Here is a 21,423-nt window from a genome sequence, read left to right on the forward strand (position 1 = left end):
CATTCATTATCATAGTCATGTGTATATTTTAGTGATAAATGCACCACATTCAATAGAGTAATTATTTACCTTTATAATTCATTATTTGTTAAGACATTTAAATCATTCAAACACACAAATATTTATTTAGTTTGTAACACAAAACACAGTGTTATTATTCAGTTACACACAATGTTCAAGATACAATTCCAGGTAATTTTTCATTTAGGTTTCGTATGAATGTACTGTATGTGTTTGACTCCTATCAAACTAAAAGCATACATTTTGAAAAATATACTATTAGTATGCATGGCGTGGAAAACAAGTTACACATATTCTATACACTCTTTTTATTATTAACATTACAGTTAGCTATGTATCGATTTGGACATTTAAAGTGCGCAAGACGAGCGTTTCAGGTCCCTGGAAAAATCACCTTTTGGCAACCGGTCCTCTGAAAATAAATATGAAATCAGCACAAATCAAGATGTTCTAAAAAGAGAATGTATGTAGCCTATAACTAAACATAGAAGTCAAAATCCGAGCTTCTTTAAACAAGCAAACAAGACGACATACCAGAGAAAAGTGCAGTGGTTCAGAATAATTGCAGAGACAGTTTTATGTCGCTTGAGCGCGGAGATTCACAGATGGCACCTCAATCAAATTATCGATTGCATGTATACATACACATTTAATAAGCTAAAATTTAAGAAAAAATTGTGAACTTATATCGTGAACAATAAGTATTGTGAATTAATTTGTTCACAATCTGCCTGGTTGTCTTTAATCCACAAGTGCTGGTGTATCCAGTGTATTGAGTTTTCTTGATTTATTTAAGCAAATACTTTGGCCAAAATGTTAATTAAATGATTTACTTATACACTCTGAATTATAAAATGGCTAAATATTCCAATGAAGATGCTAATGAAGCATTAAGTTAAAGATAGCTGAAATTCCCCTGCACATTTTTGATTTAAACAGTAGGATAAAATAATTGAGCAATTCTGATTGGAATCATCATGTTTGTCTGTCAAATGAAAGTGCTCTAAAGAGAAGGATTTGTTATATTGACCAACATGAAACTTTATCAAAGTACATCTTTTTTTTTTTAATGTATTTTAAGGCTACATGTTTACATTGCAACTGCAGCACATGTAATCAAATCATTCGGCGTCTTGTAAACGGAGAGGGAAAAAACATCCATTGGGACTTAGTTAAATGTTTAGACGTCCCAACAGCTACAGGAACTGTCCAAGGTGCTGTCTCATGAAGACTTTTCCCTTTACGCCTGTTTCCTTAACACCTGTTGTAATTTAAAACTTGTATTAATAACTTAAAGTATGGTATACTTCAAGCACGAGATCTCAAATTAATACATTTTGCACGCATGACTGAGGTAAGTTTTAAGAATATCTTGTGTTGTGAAAATGAAACAGAATTTTTATAATAGGCTAATGTATAGTAACCATGCTTTTTGTCAGATGTTTAATGCTAAAACTTGAGTAACATATTCTGTAGTGAGAATATAATATGTGTTTTTACTATAAATACGATAGTTAATAAACTAATGGTTGCTGTAGTAAAAGCATGAATAATTTTCGCATAAAACGCATTTAAGTTATATCATTGTTTAGTTATATAATATAAGAGTAAGTTAATATTTAGCATTTAAAAATATTTGAACTTTGAAGCTCCATTCTCAATCACATAACAGGAGCAAACCCTAGCGCAACACGCGGCCAGGGCAAAAAAAGCTTGGCGGGTGCGCGCACTGTAGAGGTGCACGGCGACGTAAGTTTCTCAAGAGCTCTGAGACCGTGAACGCGCAAATTAATACACAAAGGCGACTTGCCGGGTGAACTATTGGCCCCGTAAACATCCACCCGATGTCTGAATCCCCGCGTAAATCGATACATGTTCTCCACGCGTGGTCAGAGAGCCAAGAAGTGTTGACCAATACGCAAATGTTATCTCCACGCGGGGCAAGAAAACGCGTCAAGGTGAAAAAGAAGAAAAGGAAACAACGGCAAGGCGAGCAACGCTCCGTTTCGGACCCTCAGTTACGCTCAGGCGGAGGCGATCATGCGCGAAAAGAAACCAAATATAAGGCGGATGAACCGATTGTGCGAGGAATTTTCCAGATTGAGAAGAAAAGCCACGACGTGGTTCTCACGGCCACGCGCGTAACGTGGACCCCCATTGAACCAGAAACTCCAACAGGTGAGCTGCGCCCCGCGCTGTTTGCCTCTGTTTCCATGGCGACTATACGCAACACTTGTTGTTTACTTCCTGTTTCTAGAAGGTGTTGCGTCCATTTCATATTTACAAAAGACTTTTCGATTGTCTAATGTTGATTTTCATGAATATTTTGAATAAGCAGATCAACATTCATATATTCGGATATTAATTCCTGTAACACCTCACAGTAACACTTTACAGTAAGGTTGTATTTGTTATTAGTTGGCTTAAACTACCAATGAACATTACTTATACTGCATGTTTAAATCTTCATGTTAATTTCAACATATATTAAAACATTTTAGAATACAAAACAACGGTTAATGCACAATAAACAAACAATTAAGTAATAAACAAATGTATTGGTTTTTAAGGAATATCCCTTATGAAAAATAATTATTGCATTTTTATGGTTTATAGTAAAACCATAGTAACCACAGATTTACTATGGTCTTGCCACAATCAGCATACTTTTGCCATGGTATTTGTTGTAAAACTATAGTAAAACACATGGTATTCTATCTGCCATAAACATGGTTACTACTGACCATGGTTAATTTTTCTAAGGGATTAACTAAGATAAAAAAGACTGTAAAATATACTGCTCACTGTGCATTAGTAATGTTAATGAATAAAAAGTGTAACCTTTATTCTCTTCCTCACACATAAGCAATGATTATATAAATAATTAATACGTTTCAGAATGATAAGTGCATTTGGTGTGGTGCATTAGGTACCTCCATTAAACTTTCTTAAACACCTGTTTTCTACTGCACTGTCTGCAACAGTTTCCTCACCCAAAGGGGATGCTAACAAATCACAAAAATCATAACGTAATCACCAAGAAAAGGAATAGCAGATACATAACATTTGGGGACAATCATACCTTTTCCATGTTTAAGTGCTATAATTAGGTCCCCAGTGCTTTTATCAACCTAGAAAATATGAAAAAGATCAACCCAATAACTTAGTTTTGGTATACCATTCTCTGCAAGCATGTGAAAAAATAGGTCATTGAAATTGAGCTCCCCTTGTGATGTCAGGAGGGGATAATACCGCCCCCTTAATCTGCACTATCCAACCATGGGACTGCTTTTTTGTGCAGAGATCAGCATATTTGCATTTTAAAGGACACCCCCAAATACGGCACATTTTTGCTCACACCTAAAAAGTGGCAATTTTAAAATGTTATAATAAATTATCTATATGATTTTTTGAGCTAGAACTTATGTAACATATGTACCATGGGGACACCAAATATTTATTTTGCATTTTGTGAAATGTCCCCTTTAAATGAGCAGCAGAAAATTATATATCAAAAATTTTCTCATTGCTTTTCACACCGGTTGCGTTGCTTCATTAATCACCAATTAATTTTATTTTTTGCAATCATCACATACTTAGTGACGACACATTGTCCTTATTGGGATCTTATTGTAATAATTACACACGCAAAGAGCGAAGAGAGACACAACAATATAGCAATCCAAAAAAAGAGGGAAACGGGGGTAAAATCACTTCTGCCAGCAACTCATGTGTAACAGCTGTGTTGGTAATGGACTCCGGCTGACTGTTGTGACCACCTAAAGTAGGGCATCTGTCAGTCTTATGGACAGTTAGCAAATGTCCAAGTAAATGATACTCAAAACTACCATCTGCATCATTATACTAAGAAGATAACCATGTGACTTTTTAGGAGGATTTGATTTCATTCAATATCTGTGAAACACTAGGCCTCTGTTTGTTATTTTATTTAAAGAATCTACTTTTTTACCTATTATGGTAAAAATTATGGCTATACTTACAGTTTCAAATAGTTTGAAACAATGAGACAGGTTGGTAAGATAGATGCACTTTATCTGTGCCACAGTGGTGATTCATGTGGAAACTGTGGCAACATCAAACTTGGGGTGCGCACTAGGCAAATATTAAGTTGCAATTAACACTGCAGTATTGGAAAGAACACTATTTGGAGAGGCCAGCGATTCCCAATGTGCATTTAAAACAAAATTGATTAGTAAGCAAATCTGAATGGGAAATGTAAAATGAAGGGGCATATTCTTTTTGTCTTTGGCTGTTGTTTTGTGCAAGCACTTTAAAGCATGAGCTACTGTGTGCTGAGCAAAAGATAGAAAGCTTCAGTCAGCTTAAGCTTTATAGACAGTACTTTTCATCTGTGATCCAAGCTAATGTTATTAAGCCAGATCTCTCATTACACAGAAAGCATTCATCTAATAACCCCCTATGGCCTTTACCAAATGTTCTCATAAAAAATGCCAAAAAAATGACAGCGAGATCCTGATATGCTGGGGTTCTCTATTTGACGCTCATGTGATGCTTTTCTGCTAAAGGATCAGAATGTTGCCTCTGATCTCTCAATGCAGGTGGCTGAGAGAGGAGATTGGAAAACATTAACCATCACACAAACACAATATCACATTACACGATTGCAATGTGGCATTTCGGAGCTTGTTTCTATGACAACACTGTGCGATGGATTTCACTGATACCTCTGTTTACATCTAAGGTTGCTTAATGTCTGATTATCTGCTGTATTTGTACCTTTGCATGTTTAAGTGTTCTAATACAACATCAACTTTGATCATTAATAACATCTAGACAGTTTGCTTATAGTGTGCACATGTAAACATATGTAAGCAATAACATGCGAGAAACTGTGCTAAGTCACAGTTTGAGGGCGTTCTTAGGCACTAAACGAAACTGATGGAGTCAATGCAACCACTTCAGCTGTGTCTTATTCACGTCGAGTTTATTATTGCTTTTATAAAACAGTTATCACACCATACGAATATTAAAGCAAAAAAGATGCATTAATGAAATACCGCTACAACCTGAATGGATGCTCTCGATTGTGTTAGGGGCGGGGCCATGATCAGTGGCTCCAGTGCATCATCCAGCCACCGTTTTAGCCACGCCCAAATAATTCGAAACACAGAAATGTGGAAAAACAGTTTAACGATGTAACTCAACAATTCAGTACTATAGGTCACAGTATTTGCAACGTGTTTCAGCAAAACATTTCTAACATTTATGATGTGTAGAAACAATTATTTAAAATGACTTTACACAGACTTTAAGGTTTACGGTAAGGAAAACAGAAATGTTTTTTAGAATTTCTGAAGATGATCCTGACCATTCCTTTCTATGTGATGAACTTGCGTGAGAAAAGGTTTGAAAAGACATAAGACAGAAAATGATCAACTATTCCTTGGTCCTATATTGACTGTGAGCTGAAAACAGGACAAACTGTAAATAATATATAGAGAAAATTTCTACTGAATGATTTAGAAATACCACTTTACAAGCCTCACTTTGAATCACTATCAGTCCATCCAGGGTTAATATGGCACTTTCTCTTCTTTAAGAATTGAATAGAATCGGCTGAATTGGCTTCAATAAGCCGCAAGCACAGAACCGCACAGGAGAGATGGATTTGTTTGCCAAAGGGATCTGGCTTTGACTTTTTGAACCCTGAATTTGCTTAGCATTGGCTTTGGCTTCACTTCAGTTTATCTGTTGAATGTACAAACACCGTGATTTGATCTGGGTGCCAAAGCAGTTCATGCCTCCAGTCCATGCGGTTCATTTCCATTACTCTGGTGGGTTTAGATTGTGTGCATGCGTTGCTCTCACCTTTGGCTCTGTAAATGTATACACACAGCTCTTGGGTCACAAAGTGCAAATAGTTTTTAAACATAAAACAGGAACTGAAGACAACAACTTAAGTGATTGATCCAATTTCAATATAAAAATTGGATTTTTACACACATTGGTTTAAAAATCGTATTAATGATTGCACTGAATTGTCCTACTGACAATAAGGACAACCGTACTATAAAGAAAAATCACATAGATTTTTCAGTCTCAATAATTTTTTGATAAGTTATCATTTTGATTAATGGTATTACATTGGTTTTATTTCACTATGTATATGTGAGGCTTAGTTGTAACATTGTGTACCCCCTAACTGTGTAAAATATGTCTTTTATGCTGGCTATCAGTTACTAGGAATTGATGACATGTTTTAAAATGTTATGTTTTAGGTAACAAATCAGTGATTAAGATAATATAAAGTTGTCTTTGGTGACTTGCACACCCAAAATAAAAAATAGATAAAACCCTAATAAAAAGAAATTTACTTTCAGGCCTCCAAAACACTCTTTGTCTAGTTTCTGAATAAAAACACATCAAAACTTTTTACAAAAAAGGAGAAAAGACCAAAAGCACAGATTGCTCTGCCTTGTGTGTAACTAATAGCCATGTTAAAATTAACCTATCCTGGGTGTCACCTTTAAAGCGTCTAAGGAGATCTCAGCAGCCTCAAAACTGTCATAATACCAAAGTGTGCAAACTTATTGTGCCATCAAATTTATGTTATCTAAGCTGTGCTTTTAACATTAATTAGTTTTATGTCAACAAATGTCTCATTTATGTCTATTTATATCTCTAAGCAGTTATAGTTGAAATAAACCTTGAATAAAAAGTCAATGAAGACCAAACTCCAAGCAATGCATTTTTGTCACAGAAAAAACTCAAGAGAAAAGATTATCAGATCATAAGGATTGTCTTTTACACAATGAGAGAATCTAATATATCCAGCTCACTAAATCTCCTGTATAAAAGACTGCATTACATTTGACCCTGGACCACAAAACCTTAAGTTGCATATATTTGTAGCACTAGCTAACAATACATTTTATGTGTCAAAAGTATTGAGTTTTTTAATGCCAATTGCCAAAATTCATTAGGATATTAAGTGAAGATCATGTTCCATGAAGTTATTTTGTAGTGATGCACCGATGTATCGGCTGCCGATATTTATCGTCTGATTTTTGATGAATTTGAAACCATCGGCATATCGGCAATAGCATAAGAAAAACAATCGGTATCGGCCTATTAATATACTGCATAAAGAAATCCATTATATGTAAAAAAACGAGTTAATGTTGTTAATAAAATAAATGCTGAATAGCAAAACCCACCTTTGAATGTTGTCATGTTGTCTTATTATATTTGTTTTAGCTTAATTTGTGCCTCTCTTATTATGTTGGTCAGTTGAATGTTAATTAGATCAAATCCATGTTCAGTAAAAATAATTTGATGCAGAAATAAACTAGCTAATAGACCAGCTGTATAGTATTGTATACAAGTATTTAATATCGGTATCGGCATCGGTATCGGCCAGAAGTTGTCTGTTTAAATCGGTATCGGCCCAAAAAAATCCTATCGGTGCATCCCTATTATTTTGTAAATGTTCGACTATAAATATATCAAAACGTTATTTTTATGAGTGGATGCAGTTGCTAAGGACTTAATTTGGACAACTTTAAAGGCAATTTTCTCAATATTTAGATTTTTTGCCACCTTAGATTCCAGATTTTCAAATAGGCCAAGTATCGGTGATGCACCGATGTATCTGCCGCCGATATGTATCGGCTGATTTTTGATACATTTGAAACCATCGGCATATCGGCAATAGCACGAAAAAGGCAGATACTGATTGTTTATTAATTAACTGCATGAAGGGAATAAGTTGCATGTCTGTTGCATAATCCAGCATTTAAAAAAAATTATCAAAATAATTAAATACTTCCGAAAAGTAAATCACGTAGTTAATAACGTGAGAGATTAATCATTCATGTGAGCCATGCGGTCAGAGTAAGAGTATTTCGGGAAAATGTCTGCAGTTTGGGTTGTTTTCAAAATCTCAGATAAAGACCAAAAATCATTGAATGTTAAATCCAATTCATGTTCAGTAAAAATAATTTGATGCAGAAACAAACTTGCTAATAGGCCAACTGTACAGTATTGTATACAAGTGTTTAATATCGGACAATAGTTGTCTGTTTAAACCGGTATCGGTATTTGCAAAAACATCAATGAAAAACTTATTTATTTAACTTTTAGATGTTGTATAAATCACAAATAAAAAAACAAAGGACCCTTATGACTGGTTTTGTGGTCCAGGGTCACAAACAAGATAAGAAAATGAGGTCACAATAAAAAATGCATTAGCTAATATAAAGTAACAATAAACAATACTTAATTAAATAATGTTTGTTAATGCCAATACAGTTATTCATGTTAGTTAATTTTTTATTAAAAAATGTATTAGTAAATGCTGACATTAACATGAACTAAGATTAATAAATGCTGTATAAATATTGTTCATGTTCAGTGTTGGGGAAAGTTACTTTTAAAGTAATACATTACAATAGGTTACTCTCCAAAAAAGTAACTAATTGGGTTACTATTTACCTTTCACGGAAAGTAATGCTTACGTTACTTTTAAGTTACTTTTGTGTTACTTTTTCTTACTTGGCTGAGGCTTGATCTCTTTCAGGCCTTGCAGGTGTTTTTTATGATTGCAAAAATGTTAAGCTCTGGCCTGCCATCTCCTTTTCTAACTCAAATTGTTTCCGCTCAGGCGTACAGAGTGCATAATTCTACTTTAATGTGTTCGGTTTAATTCAGTTAATTATTTTATTTTTTAAATTGAATTTAAACTGAAAAGTAACTAAGTAATTTTTTTTTTAAGTAACTCAAATATTAATGCGTACATTTTTAAAGTAATGCGTTAATTTAATCGTTACTTCAGAAAATTAATATTATTACCTAATGCATGTTACTTGTAATGCATTACCCCCAACACTGTTCATGTTAGCTCATGTTAGCTAAAGCGTTAACAAATAACCTTATAGTCTTACCGTAAAGTGTGTATGCCATACTTTTGTGTGTTTCTGTTTTTTAGATTATATTATGGGGCGGTTTCTCAGACTTGTATTAGACTAGTCCTAGACTAAAATAAATGTAAGAGCGGTCCAAACTGAAAACAACTTGCACTGACATATCTTAAAATACATCAGTGCCTTTGTTTTGCCTCAAAATGCACACAAGTTATTTATTTTGTAAGGCTTGTTTGTTAAAACCACTTATATTTCCTAATTAAACTAAGGCCTAGTTCTGGCTTAAGCTAATCCCTATCCGGGAAACCACCCCATAGATTTTCTTTTATTGACCTATTACTTTAGTGATTTATTTGCACTATTTTCGGGTTTACCATATACAAGCTGCGGTCCTAATAGCTCTTTGAAAATGACCTGTTTTTCCCAGAACTCTGAGGACTTTGGTTGATCATTGCGGTTAAGATGGAGCATCTGCCCCAGTGTAGTCGTATGAAACTGGCCGGACTGGCTCAGCCTCAGATTTCCAAGGCTAATTGCACCACCGAGGATATTTGATCCCATTTCACAGTATCTAGGGACAGAAGGGGGACATTTTTTAGTCCAGACATGTACTTCATCCTCAATATGGAGAAATGTTGGGCAGAGACGAGATAACTCGGAGGTGTCACATCACTCCACATCAGTGCCACCACTCACAGATACAGTAAATGACTGTATACGCTTGTTTCATAACGTCAATCAATAAAACACCAGTTCTGTAACTTCGGATATGACGATAAGTCGTATTAATTTAGCAATTAAGCCACATTAATGAAGTTATGTTACTTATTTAAGCTCGGCTGTCTTATAGATCACAATTTTTTCTTTGCATCCTCAAATTATTTTTGCCGTGAGCGTAATGAAAAGAGGGTGATGATAATTGTTTATTTCTAGAGCCTGTTTAAAAATAATGAGCAGAAGATCATTAGCATCAATAATGAGTCATTATGCTGAGACATGCTCGACTCCTTCACCAACACCTGAGACTCCGAGTAAAAGCCTCTGGTTACAGACCTCACCGCGCGACAGCTCAAGACTGATGAACTGTTTCTCATCACGCCATAAGCCTGCATTAATCTGCACTGTTTTGACAAGTAAAATCTGAGCATGAGGGTATCTATTAAGTGCTCGACGACTGGGTAAAAACACATCATCTTCCAACCGACAGGGAAGACAAATAAATAAATGAGATCTATCTCCATTGTTTTTTCTAGACAGGGATGAGATGGAGAATCACCTGGTTTTCTGATATTCATTTAGAGATGTGCCATACGTCTCAAAACATCTCAAATGTACTAATTTTAATGTAATGCAATCAAATTTCACAAATGACATATTTTGCTACCCAAATAAACTTTTTTTTACAGTATATCTATAGTATATTTTATGATCAGCATGTCAGTTGTAATATTTGTATTTCTCCTGTTCACTATCTGTTATTTGTTTATAAATCTGTTTAATATGCACAATATAATCAATTCTGTGCTGCATCCTTGTCACTTTTCGGAGATTTTTGCCGTGGCTTGTTCAACTTCATGCGGCGCAGCAAGAACCGACAGATGACGGATGACATCAAAGTATTCCGTCTGGCTCTCGCGATACTTTGACGTCATGGCTGTCGATTCTTGTGGCGCCGCATGAAGTCGAACAAGGCTACCTTAATCTGGCGGCAGGTGCTGCAGACAGCGCAGTCGCAGACGTCATTAGTGTCTAAGCGCGCTCACGAGCTCTTTGCTGTTGCTGCTGCATTTTGCTATCTGAGAAATTGAAACGTGTAAGAAACGCTCACAACATTTTCAAACCCAAGTACGGTAATGTGCAGTTAACTTCCTCTGTGTAGAAAATGTATGGTTTAAAATGTGACAGTCTCGACGTTATATTAGTAGATTTCTAGATTCGTAGTACAACGCCAAAGTTCGCCGGAGTTCACGGGTGCGCGGAATCACACATGCTCACGTGTGAGGTCAAATTTGATACAATAATGCGTTTCTCTAATCATTTTATCTATTTTTTTAAAATCAGTATTAAACATTCAAATCAATCACGTGGCTCTAGCTTATGTCATTTTCGTTGTTTATATACTTAATGGATTTAAAATTACATTAATTTTATTGGATAATGCAGTTGTTGTGCAAAATGCATTAAAGACGCAATTATACAAGTCATTTATTAAAACTTAAATAAATAAAACATGCCGTTTCAGATGTAAATATGATACCAATATGTCATTATTCTGAGTATCTGATATGAAAGTTAGTCAACACTTTTATTTTGGAGGTTTTTGCATGAAAGCAGGGGTGTTCAGATTGTTAGAAATGTAAGTACCATGGAAAAGACTGAAAGCTCTATAATGTATTTCGTTTGATGTCTGTGTATGCACAAATTTCTGTGAGCTGTGCAAAAGTGCTTTATTGGCTATTGATTTTTCAAAAATTTATGAAAAACAAGTACTCCAGGTTTGCAGAAAAAGTGCTTGTGTGTGTGCCCAAACAAAAATGTGATTTCTCAATGGTTGCTCTTTTACAGCTCAGGAGATTTGATAGAGTATCAACATAATCTCAGATGTTTCTGCTAAATTTAAGAGACATAAAAACAGAAAGAATTTAGAATATTGTTAAAACGCTTCATGAGTATGGAGCTGTAAAATAACTTTAAATATACAGGTAAAATAAACTGGATTTGGGTAAATTTGATGCTGAGACTTTTAATCGTATCGATGTCTGGGAGAAATATTTGGCATACTAAAGAGATCTCATCTGTGATTTTTCTTTCATACGGGCAGATTCTGCGTGAAACTAAAAAACAAACAATAACTTATCATACCATGTCCATACAGCCAAAGTCTGTGCTATTTGTCAAGCAGATTGTCCCTTGTACGGCAGTCAGCTGAAAACAGTCAAAGTTCAGATGTCTGACCTTTTTCTATTGCGATAGGCTTATACAGTGTCACAGTGTAATTGCACACAGGGAACAAACAGACGCTCCTTTGTTTGCATCCCGGGGCTTGAAAACAGCAATATAAAAATGTAAATATTGAGTTTTAGTGTTTGGTTCTGGGCACACGGGCTTCCACAGGCACAGGTGGAAAATATGCTCTCTGACGCCATGCTGGGAACCACATGGCCCTACACAACATGGGGGCAAAGAGTGGCTTGCTGACCTGGCACAGACTTTCCGCAGTTGGACCCCTTTCAAACCACGGTATTAGTTTCGTATGCAAGAGCACAGCACACATCGACAACAATAAGTAATAAGAAGAGAAAACAAAGAAACTCGGTGCCAAACAAAACAGTATGGCTGCAGGTTATCGGTGAAGATTTAAAGACATATTTACGTTATAGAGGAATATTGTAGGCCTGTACAAAACTTAACGATGCTATAACATTTAAGCATTTGGCAGATGCTTTTATTCAGAGTGACTTACAGTGCATTCAGGTTATTCATTTTATCAGTATGTGCGTTCCCTGGGATCGAGGAATTAGGAATTAATGTTGTTTATATAATGATGCTATGAAGTGGCAAGTTCTGTCTGGTTGCTTACTGACTTGCTAAAGTAGCTTATCTCCAGATCTTTAAGATGTTAGGATCTCACGACTTTAAGACACCACTATGCATCAGATGACAAACTGCATATAAAAACTGTAACAAAGTCTAGCAGCACAGATCAGTCGTGATGCAGAATTGATTCTCATTGTCTATACGTTTGCCGCACGATGACATGAAGACGGCCCCCCTGCCTCTCGCTTTTGCCAGAACGGTGCTGAGAGGAAGCTTGTATCCATCTGGAAGCAATAAAGTTTTCTAGAAGAGTGCACAGTTTTATTTAATCTCCCTGTGTCTTACTGTGCTTCAAATGAAGGGCTGTTCTCATCTTGTCATCTGAAATCAACCTCATGTGCGCCAGAGTATGACACTTGGCAAGCTGGGGACCACAGACACATCGCTCCCTGCTTCGTTTTTTGATGTCTGGGTATCCGAATCGTGAGGTTCAGTGCAGGATTGGTAGTTAACTAATTACTAATTTCCTAAAATTAAATGTTTTATGACAACATGCATTTCGTAACAGTGCATCTTTCATGCTGGAGGTATAAAGCCCCTGTGGTTCATTTTTAAATGCTTTTATCCTGGTGCTATAGGCTTTTAAAAGTCGTACATGGAACACTTAATAAACGTAACCTATAGACGGTTTCAGCAGTAACAACATAAACAAGCGGCTTTCGCGGTCAACGGGGTTACTTCCGGTAAACTCTGCTAAGAATAAAATCATTTTAAAGTAGTTTATTTATATAACAAGCAAAATAAACAACACATAGATTACCTAGGAAACCAAATCATTTGTTATTTTCGTCAAGGTATTTGTTTAAAGCAACACTAAAGAGTTTTTGCTCTTTGCTCCCCCTACAGGTTAGAAACGGAATTGTCCATTACCACTGTCGTAAATAATTTAGCCTTCTGCAGCATAGCTGGCTCTGATTGGATTGTAGGTCTGCCGTAAAGCACGTTTTTGTAGTTTTCACTCGAACTACAGGACCGCGACCCAACGGTTGGAAACTTCTTTAGTGCGGTTTTGGGCGATAGAGGGCTGCAAAGCGAATGTGAAAGTGCCGTTCACCCTGTTTCGAGTGGGTAAAAAAAACTCTTTAGTGTTGCTTTAAGGGGCTGGACACACCAAAACTTTTAAACGCGGCTGAAAACGCCTTGAGGACGCCGAATGCCAGCTGTTTTTCAGCTGAGTGCCAGCTTTCTTCAGCTGAGCGCTTTGGTAGCTGTGATACTTCAGCTGCGAGCCGGTTGGTTGCTGTGGTAATGTCCCGCCCCTCCTCCACTGTGATTGGGCGGCCGTGTGAGAACTGACATTGACGAGCGGAGCTTTTCTCCCAAAGTTGAATCTCTTTCGACTCTCGACGCTCAGCGCCGAGCGCGGAAAAACCGCCGAGCGCCGGTTTTCAGCGGGGAAAAAACCCGCTAGCTGCTGGCTCATTTGAAAAACGCAGAGCTTCCATTGGAAACAATTGAAAACATGCACCGGCCGCGGGCGTAAAAGTTTTGGTGTACACAACCCCTAAGAGTTCAGTTTCAGCACCTAGTCAGACCATTAAACAAACAGAAACCGGAAGTAAAGTTTGGACCAGACGCGTAATAATGATGAAACGGTCTATACAGTCAAAATAAAATGCGTGCAATCAATGCATGTTTTTGATCTTTTTAATATTTCAAATGAAAAAAGATTTTATATTTTGTCTGATGTCCTTAATCCTTCTACCCATAATATCCAAATACATGGCTCCATTCTGGAATATAATGCCCACTTTTCACTATCTAGTAAATTCTGGTGCATACGATAACATTGCGTCCTGCATTTGTTGCTTAATATGTTTTTTACTCTATATGTGATTATAAAAAGTAAAATGGGTGGCAAACAGCATTTCATGTTAAATTCGAGGTCTGTACATGTGCATTTACTTTGTCTCAAGGTAGCAGATACATCAGTAATGACAAGTAATGTTAGTAAAATTGTCTACATTTGATAATTTCGGCTTAATGTTTTGTTTTCAGTCGATCAATCATACACACATATTTCTTTCTGACCTTTTATTTGGGCTTATCAAATCCGTTTTATTTATTCTCAAATTCCGTTTTTTCCCTTTTCATTCTATGTATTGTAGTTTCAGTGGTTAAATTGAATTTCAGCAATCTAAAACCATATGTAATCAACTGAAGATAAATACAATTTAACAATTTATTGAAAGTTTTATTTAAAGGGGACATTTCACAAGACTTTTTTAAAATGTCAAATAAATCTTTGCTGTCCCTAGAGTACATATGTGAAGTTTTAGCTCAAAATATCATATATATAATTTATTATAGCAAGTTAAAATTGTCACTTTGTAGGTGTGAGCAAAAATGTGCCGTTTTTGGGTGTGTCGTTTAACATGCCAATGAGCTGATCTCTGTACTAAATGGCAGTGCCGTGGTTGGATAGTGCAGATTAAGGGGCGGTATTATCCCCTTCTGACATCACCAGGGGAGCCAAATTTCAATTACCTATTTTTTCACATGCGTGTGGAGAATAGTTTACCAAAACTACCACATTTCCTTGGTTGATAAAATCATGGGGGACCCAATTATAACATCTAAACTTGGAAAAAGTCCGATTTTCATGCAGTATCCGTACTGTATTACAACCATGCTACTGGAAAGCAACCAAATGTTTAGTTTGTCTCTTAATCATAATACTATACTCATCTTGTTTTACTCTGGCATCTCTATTAAATGTAAATATATAAGTTATGAAACTGTCTGTCAACAATCTATGATTTAATAGTAGCAATAAATACAAATCAAACACTGCACAGTCCTCACTGTATGATTAAAATTGCAGCTGCAAAAGTTGTTCAGTTAAGAGTAATGATTGACTTTCCTTTTTTCGGTGTGTAATGAACATTTCTGGCACAGAAAGCAGCAGGCTACTGTCACTTTAAGACCCAATACAGCTTTAAGACTGCACTGTTTCAATATACTGATAAACATCCAGCTGTGTATGTCACTTACACAAGAAAAAAACTTAGTTTAGTGATCACGTGTGTTGACTACCAGTGGCAATGCACTTGTGTGCATGCTTCAGATGTGAGCCTTCATGTTGTCCGAGGAACATACGAGCTATACATGCTGGTAAATAGATGTGATGGGCATTGCGTTGTGCGGACATGTGCGTGAGCAAGTTGGATGCAAGAAGAAAGTTTATTGTACCTTTAGTCTGCTGTGTCCCATGCTTTGACGAAACTGGCTTGGGCTCTGATGAGGCAACACTTATCATTGTTTGCAAAGCATGACAAGAAACGGACGTACCTTTCTTTACGTCCAACATTACACAAAAGGAAATTGTTTCCGCGCATTTCCGTCATTTGCAAATGAGTTATAAAGGGTTCATGCTTGGATTTTGTTTACGTTACCGGATTGCAAAAATCATAAAAAACATTGTGAAACAGACAAGCCAAAAATAGTTCTTCTATGGCATCGAGAAGCACACTTAGTTTTAAGAGTGTTCTGTCTGCTTTCATTGTAATTCATTAAAAAATGAAATAAATTTACAGCCAGTGTGTGTGTTGAGAGCCTGCACATGTGGTGGCTATACACAGAGATGCATGTAATTGTCAATGAGAAGGACGCAATCTCGGGAGATGACAGATCTATAGTCAGGCTTCAGAAGGGCCTTGTGTTATATGACCTCGTGTGTTACCAGACGTGTCATATTGATTTGGCCCCTTGCAGCCCCTTTAGACCAATGACCCTGAGCATATGGTCCTTCTTATTTGTGAACTTGTGTGCCCTGCAGCAGAACCACCACTAGCAGAAGTCTTCTTCAGCCTCCTTCTGTAAGACTAGCTTTGAGTTATTGTATGGATTACTCCTAAATCCCTTTCAGGTCACATTAAAGAGGTGTGACGTCCTTTAAAAGAAAAAATCTACATATTCCTTTATATTTTGAATAACGTGTTTATATTATCAGAACTGGGATTAACTTTTATTTTTGGGGTGCTGAAGCGGGTTCTTGGCAGTGATGTCATAGAAGAATCATTTTTGGTTCCCCAAAGAACTTTTAAAGAAAGAAGCATTTCTTACCTTTTATAGTCTGCTTTCCCCCTTCTTTCATTTTTTTTTGTTATCTAGCATATTTTTTAGTTGCATGCTTACATTTCATTTTAACGTTCGCTTTCTAATTGCATCAGCAAAGCCACGTCAAGAGATTAATTTGGCTGCCAATTTAATGTAGTTGTTAAAGTTGCATCATTATTTCCACAAAAATAGATTAGCAACTGCGGAGCTGTAAAGTGGCTAAAATACAATAGAGAAACAAAAAAAAGTTTGCCTAAGCAAAAATGTATGGCTTCTCAAAAATAGAGCATTAGCAAAAAGCAAAGTTTTAATCGTGTGGCCTGTTTATGAGCAGATCAGCAGGAAACACCAGTCAGACTTTACAAAATGAATTATCTCAATCTACATCTCATTGCCTCCGCGTGGTGTGTTGCTCATTTAAACTCAATTTTCCTGGGCTTAATTGGAGGGACTAATTAGGTCCCATTGCCAAAAACTCCAAACATCGGAACCCGGACCAACCTGACAGGCAAAGCTTGAAAAGGGAAGGCGTTTGGTGTCTTTCTATTAAAAGTGTTTGCTAAAAGAGTGGCCATGTGCAAAAACTGCAACACAATTAGCATCAAGCAGATAAGTCCCTCTCTAATCCTGTTTACGGTCAGCGTCAGGCAGATGCGCCAAGATTGATTTGGACAGGGCGCCAGCTTACTGTAATATAGGAGGCAAAAAGCCCCCCTTCCCCTTTTATTTTATCCCAATCTCCCAACACCTTTCAGCAGGACCCTCCCTCCATCTCTCATACGTGGCTTCCTGTACACTGCCCTTAGTCTCAAGGAAAGCTTTGCATGGAGAGATTATCTCCTATTCCCTTTAATTCAATTGACTCTGGGTCTTTGTAGAGCGCCCACAATGAAACGAAACTCTGAGTTAAATAAATAGAGTGGTACAGAGGGGTTCGAGCAGAAGCCGGAGTACGAACAGATGGCGGCGGGTGTCCTGTGCAGTAATGTGAGAGGCTAGTTAATGTTCTGAAACGCAGAGGTGCGGCTCGGGGTGCTCCTAATGAAGAAAGGCTTTCACATGAGGAGAGACGTTCACATTTAGAGAGGCAGCTACCGAACTTAGTCCATCACAGATTTCAGTGCCCAGTGTCAAGACGAAAGAGAGATGATATTTTCGTATCAGCTAATCAAAAAGAACACAAATCAATATACAGAAACGATTCAATAAAATGATTTCCAAAAGAAAATGCATATAACACACTCGGCTAAAGATCATTGTACTATAAAAAAATCAACATTGTTTCAATGCACTCTTAAAAATAAAGGTGCTTCACGATGCCATAGAAGAACAATTTTTGGCTGAATGGTTCCATAAAAAACCCTTAACATCTGAAGAACCTTTCTGTTTCCAGGAAAAGTTTCTTTTGATTGGTATGAAAGAAATGGTTCTTCTAAGGCATCATTGTGAAGCACCTTTATTTTTTAGATTATAGCTCAATGGGTAGAGTATGACACCAAAGTCATGGGTTCGATGCCCAAAAATGCATGAACTGATAAACTTCCAATGCATTTTAAATAAAAGCATCTTCTAAATGTCTAAATGTACTGTACGTTTTAGTAGTCAAATCATATTTTCCAGCTAAAATCTTGTTATTTACTTGAATAATCTTACATTAGACCACTAAATAAAATTAATTAACATTTCAAGAAGGTCAACATTGGCAAATAGAATAGATATCATTATACTTGACTGTGGGACACAAAACCAGTCATAAGTCGCATGGGTATATTTGAAGCACTAGCCAAAAAAACATTATATGGGTACAAATTAAAAAAATTTTTAAATGCAAAAAATAATTAGGATATTAAGTAAAGATAATTTACATTTATTCATTTTGCAGACGCCTTTGTCCAAAGCGACTTACAAATGGGGTAAACAATAGAAGCAATTAGAGCAAAAAAAAGTCACATGGGTATATTTGACGCACTAGCCAAAAAAACATTATATGGGTACAAATTATCAATTTTTTAAATGCAAAAAATAATTTGGATATTAAGTAAAAATAATTTACATTTATTCATTTTGCAGACGCTTTTGTTCAAAGCGACTTACAAATGAGGTAAACAATAGAAAAAAAAAAAAAGAAATACATAAGTGCACTAGAACAGGTTTCATTAGGTCTAACACAGTATACAAGGGTTAGTTAGTATTTTTTTAAATAAATATGGTAAATCGAAAAATTTCTAAGTAAGGTGTTGGCGGAAGAGATAAGATTTTAGCCTATTCTTAAAGACAGCTACAAAGTCAGCAGCTCTTGTTGCGACCGGCAGATCATTCGCTTTTTGAGATGGCACCACAAGCCGTCACTCGGTGACAGAGCGAAGGGTTTGAGAGGGTATGTAAGTCTGTAAGTAAGCTAGTAAAGGTAAGGGGGTGCTGACCCAGTGGTGGTTTTAAAGGTTCTGAATTATCTTTAGGGGTTTTGCTGTGCAGGCTGGGAGTTCGGCCAGTAACCCATTGCAATAGTCCAGTCTGGACAGGACAAGAGCTTGGACTAGGACTTGCGTAGCATGCTTATTTAGGAAAGGTTTAATTTTCCTTACATTGTAGAGGATGAATCTAATGAGCAGGTGGTGCTGGCAACATGCTCGGAGATGCTTAGCTGATAATCAATGATCACTCCTAGATTTTTGTCTGTCCTGGAAGGCGTAATGGTCGAAGAACTTAGCTGTATGGATACTTTGTGATAAACTTTAGGGTCAGACGATATGACAAGCAGTTCCTTCTTTGCGAGGTTCAGCTGGAGATGGTGATCCTTTATCCAGAGTGAGATGTCCCTCAGGCATGCTGAGATGCGGGCAGAAACTGTGGGTGAAGCGACAAGTGAAGTTGTGTGTCATCCGCATAGCAATGATAGGAAAAGCCATGTCATGAAAGACCCCAGGGATGCCATGTATATAGAAAAGAGCAGTGGTCCAAGCACTGAGCCTTGAGGTACCCCGGTATTGAGACGTTGGGGTTCGGAGACGTCACCTCTCCAGGATACCCTAAATTACCTACCTGAGAGGTAAGACTTGAACCATAGTAGCGCCGTACCAGAGACACTTATAGCCCTCAGAGTCGAAAAGAGGATGTGGTGATTGACCTTGTCAAAAGCAGCAGATAGATCCATAAGGATCAGTACAGATGATTTCAGCATATTTAGTATATTCATATATTTAGTATATATTTTCTACCATAAATATATCAAACATTTATTTATCATTAGTAAAATTCAAGATTGCCAAATATTGTCCTATACCAGGGTTCCCCAAATCTTACCCTGGAAGGCCAGAGCACTGCAGAGTTTAGCTCCAACCCTGATCAAACACACCTGAGCAAGCTAATCAAGGTCTTCATGATCACTAGACAATCACAGGTGGGTAAGTTTGATTAGGGTTGGACCTAAACTCTGTAGTGCTCCGGCCCTCCAGGGAAATATTTGGGGAACACTGTCCTATACTATCAAACCATGGAACAACGGAAAACTTATTTATTCAGTTTAAATCTTAATTTGACCCTTATGACCTTTAAGGTGCTACAAAAGGATCTTCACAGCAATTCCATAAAAGAACAATGTTTGGTTCCTCAAACAACAATTCAAGTCCTCAAAGGAACCATTTCTTTCTTATTTTTTAAAGTCTAAAAAACAGGTGGTTCTTCTTTGGCATTGTTTAGCACCTTTATTTTTAGAAGTCTACAGGAAAAACGAATTAGATGTGGAATATTTGCCAAACCATGTGTGCATTTGTGTACTTGTAGCACCTGCTGATCTGGAAAAAACAAACAAACAAAAAAACCCAAATAAAGTTCAGAATCAGTTCCACATATCAGAAATGTATTTTGTGGACCTGACAAAAAATGTAATACCTTCGAAATGTCTGTGTGTTCACTTTAGCTGAGCATGATGTGAAGAAGCAGGAGGAATACGTGGAGCTCCAGGACGTGTTCGCTGTGAAGGTAAAACGGCGACGATCCGCTGGACAGCAGACAGGCGGCACTCTGCTGGGCATCACACTTTTCTATTGCAAGAAGAAAGGCCTTAAACTGAAGGACCACACCATCCATCTGAACAACCTGAGTGCGGACCACTGTGAGATCTGGTTCAAAACTCTCAAAGAGATCCTCAATGGTTCGTTCAGACTTTAATACAGCACCTAAGAAATTGAAAATCAATGTTAAAACGAATTATGAATTATGCATTATTTATTAAAGGTATAGCGGAAGATTTTCCTGAACTATTTAAAAGAACCGCCCCCTGATATTTTTAAAAAAATGCTCCCGAGAGGGAACGCCTGTTAAACGCGTGCACGAGACAGAGAGAGAGCGTGCAGGAGCTCAGTTCTTCTCTTAGCTCTGTTTACAAGTTTCTGTCGGCATGTTTACCGTGTCTGTGCGGTTCGTGACTTGTGCCAGGGCTAGCATCGCAAATCATAGCTTACATCAACTTTTACCAGCAGTGATTTTAAATGGATTTCTCCAAATAGCATGACAAAATGTACCTTTCCAGTAGAAACTTCGCGTGGGAAGCCCAACCTGTCCTTTTAGCTCATGCCAGCGTGTGAAATAGTCTCCCATAAACATCTGGTCTTGTTTCTTTATTTATAGTCCTTTCTCTTCTTGTCATACAAGTCATAGACACTTTTTCTCTTGCGACCCTCAGACATTTTGGGAAAAAACACTGTGAGAACGCGACCTTCAATGAATGGTTGAAACCGTAGCACAACACACATACACGTGAAAGTGCGCATGTGCAGAAAGCGAACGTAGAGGCGAGCACGTGCGACGGTTATACGTCAACATATAATAGAATGATTGACAT

General features: G+C 37.0%; 1 protein-coding gene across 2 annotated transcripts in view; it reads left to right on the forward strand.

The window, feature by feature from the left end:
• Positions 1–1,650: 1,650 nt before the first annotated feature.
• cerkl (CERK like autophagy regulator) overlaps positions 1,651–21,423 on the forward strand; it is a 90,134-nt gene continuing 70,361 nt past the window's right edge. Inside the window, exons 1-2 of one of the 2 annotated variants that reach the window (XM_065252226.2) lie at positions 1,651–2,199; positions 20,500–20,733. In XM_065252226.2, the coding sequence (XP_065108298.1) occupies positions 1,866–2,199; positions 20,500–20,733 (568 nt within the window). In that variant the 5' untranslated portion in view covers positions 1,651–1,865. The remainder of the gene's footprint in view (positions 2,200–20,499; positions 20,734–21,423) is intronic. The other variant, XM_065252228.2, reaches the window with a different exon arrangement.

The sequence above is a fragment of the Paramisgurnus dabryanus genome, chromosome 15 (assembly GCF_030506205.2).
Source record: "Paramisgurnus dabryanus chromosome 15, PD_genome_1.1, whole genome shotgun sequence".
Lineage (NCBI taxonomy): Eukaryota > Metazoa > Chordata > Actinopteri > Cypriniformes > Cobitidae > Paramisgurnus > Paramisgurnus dabryanus.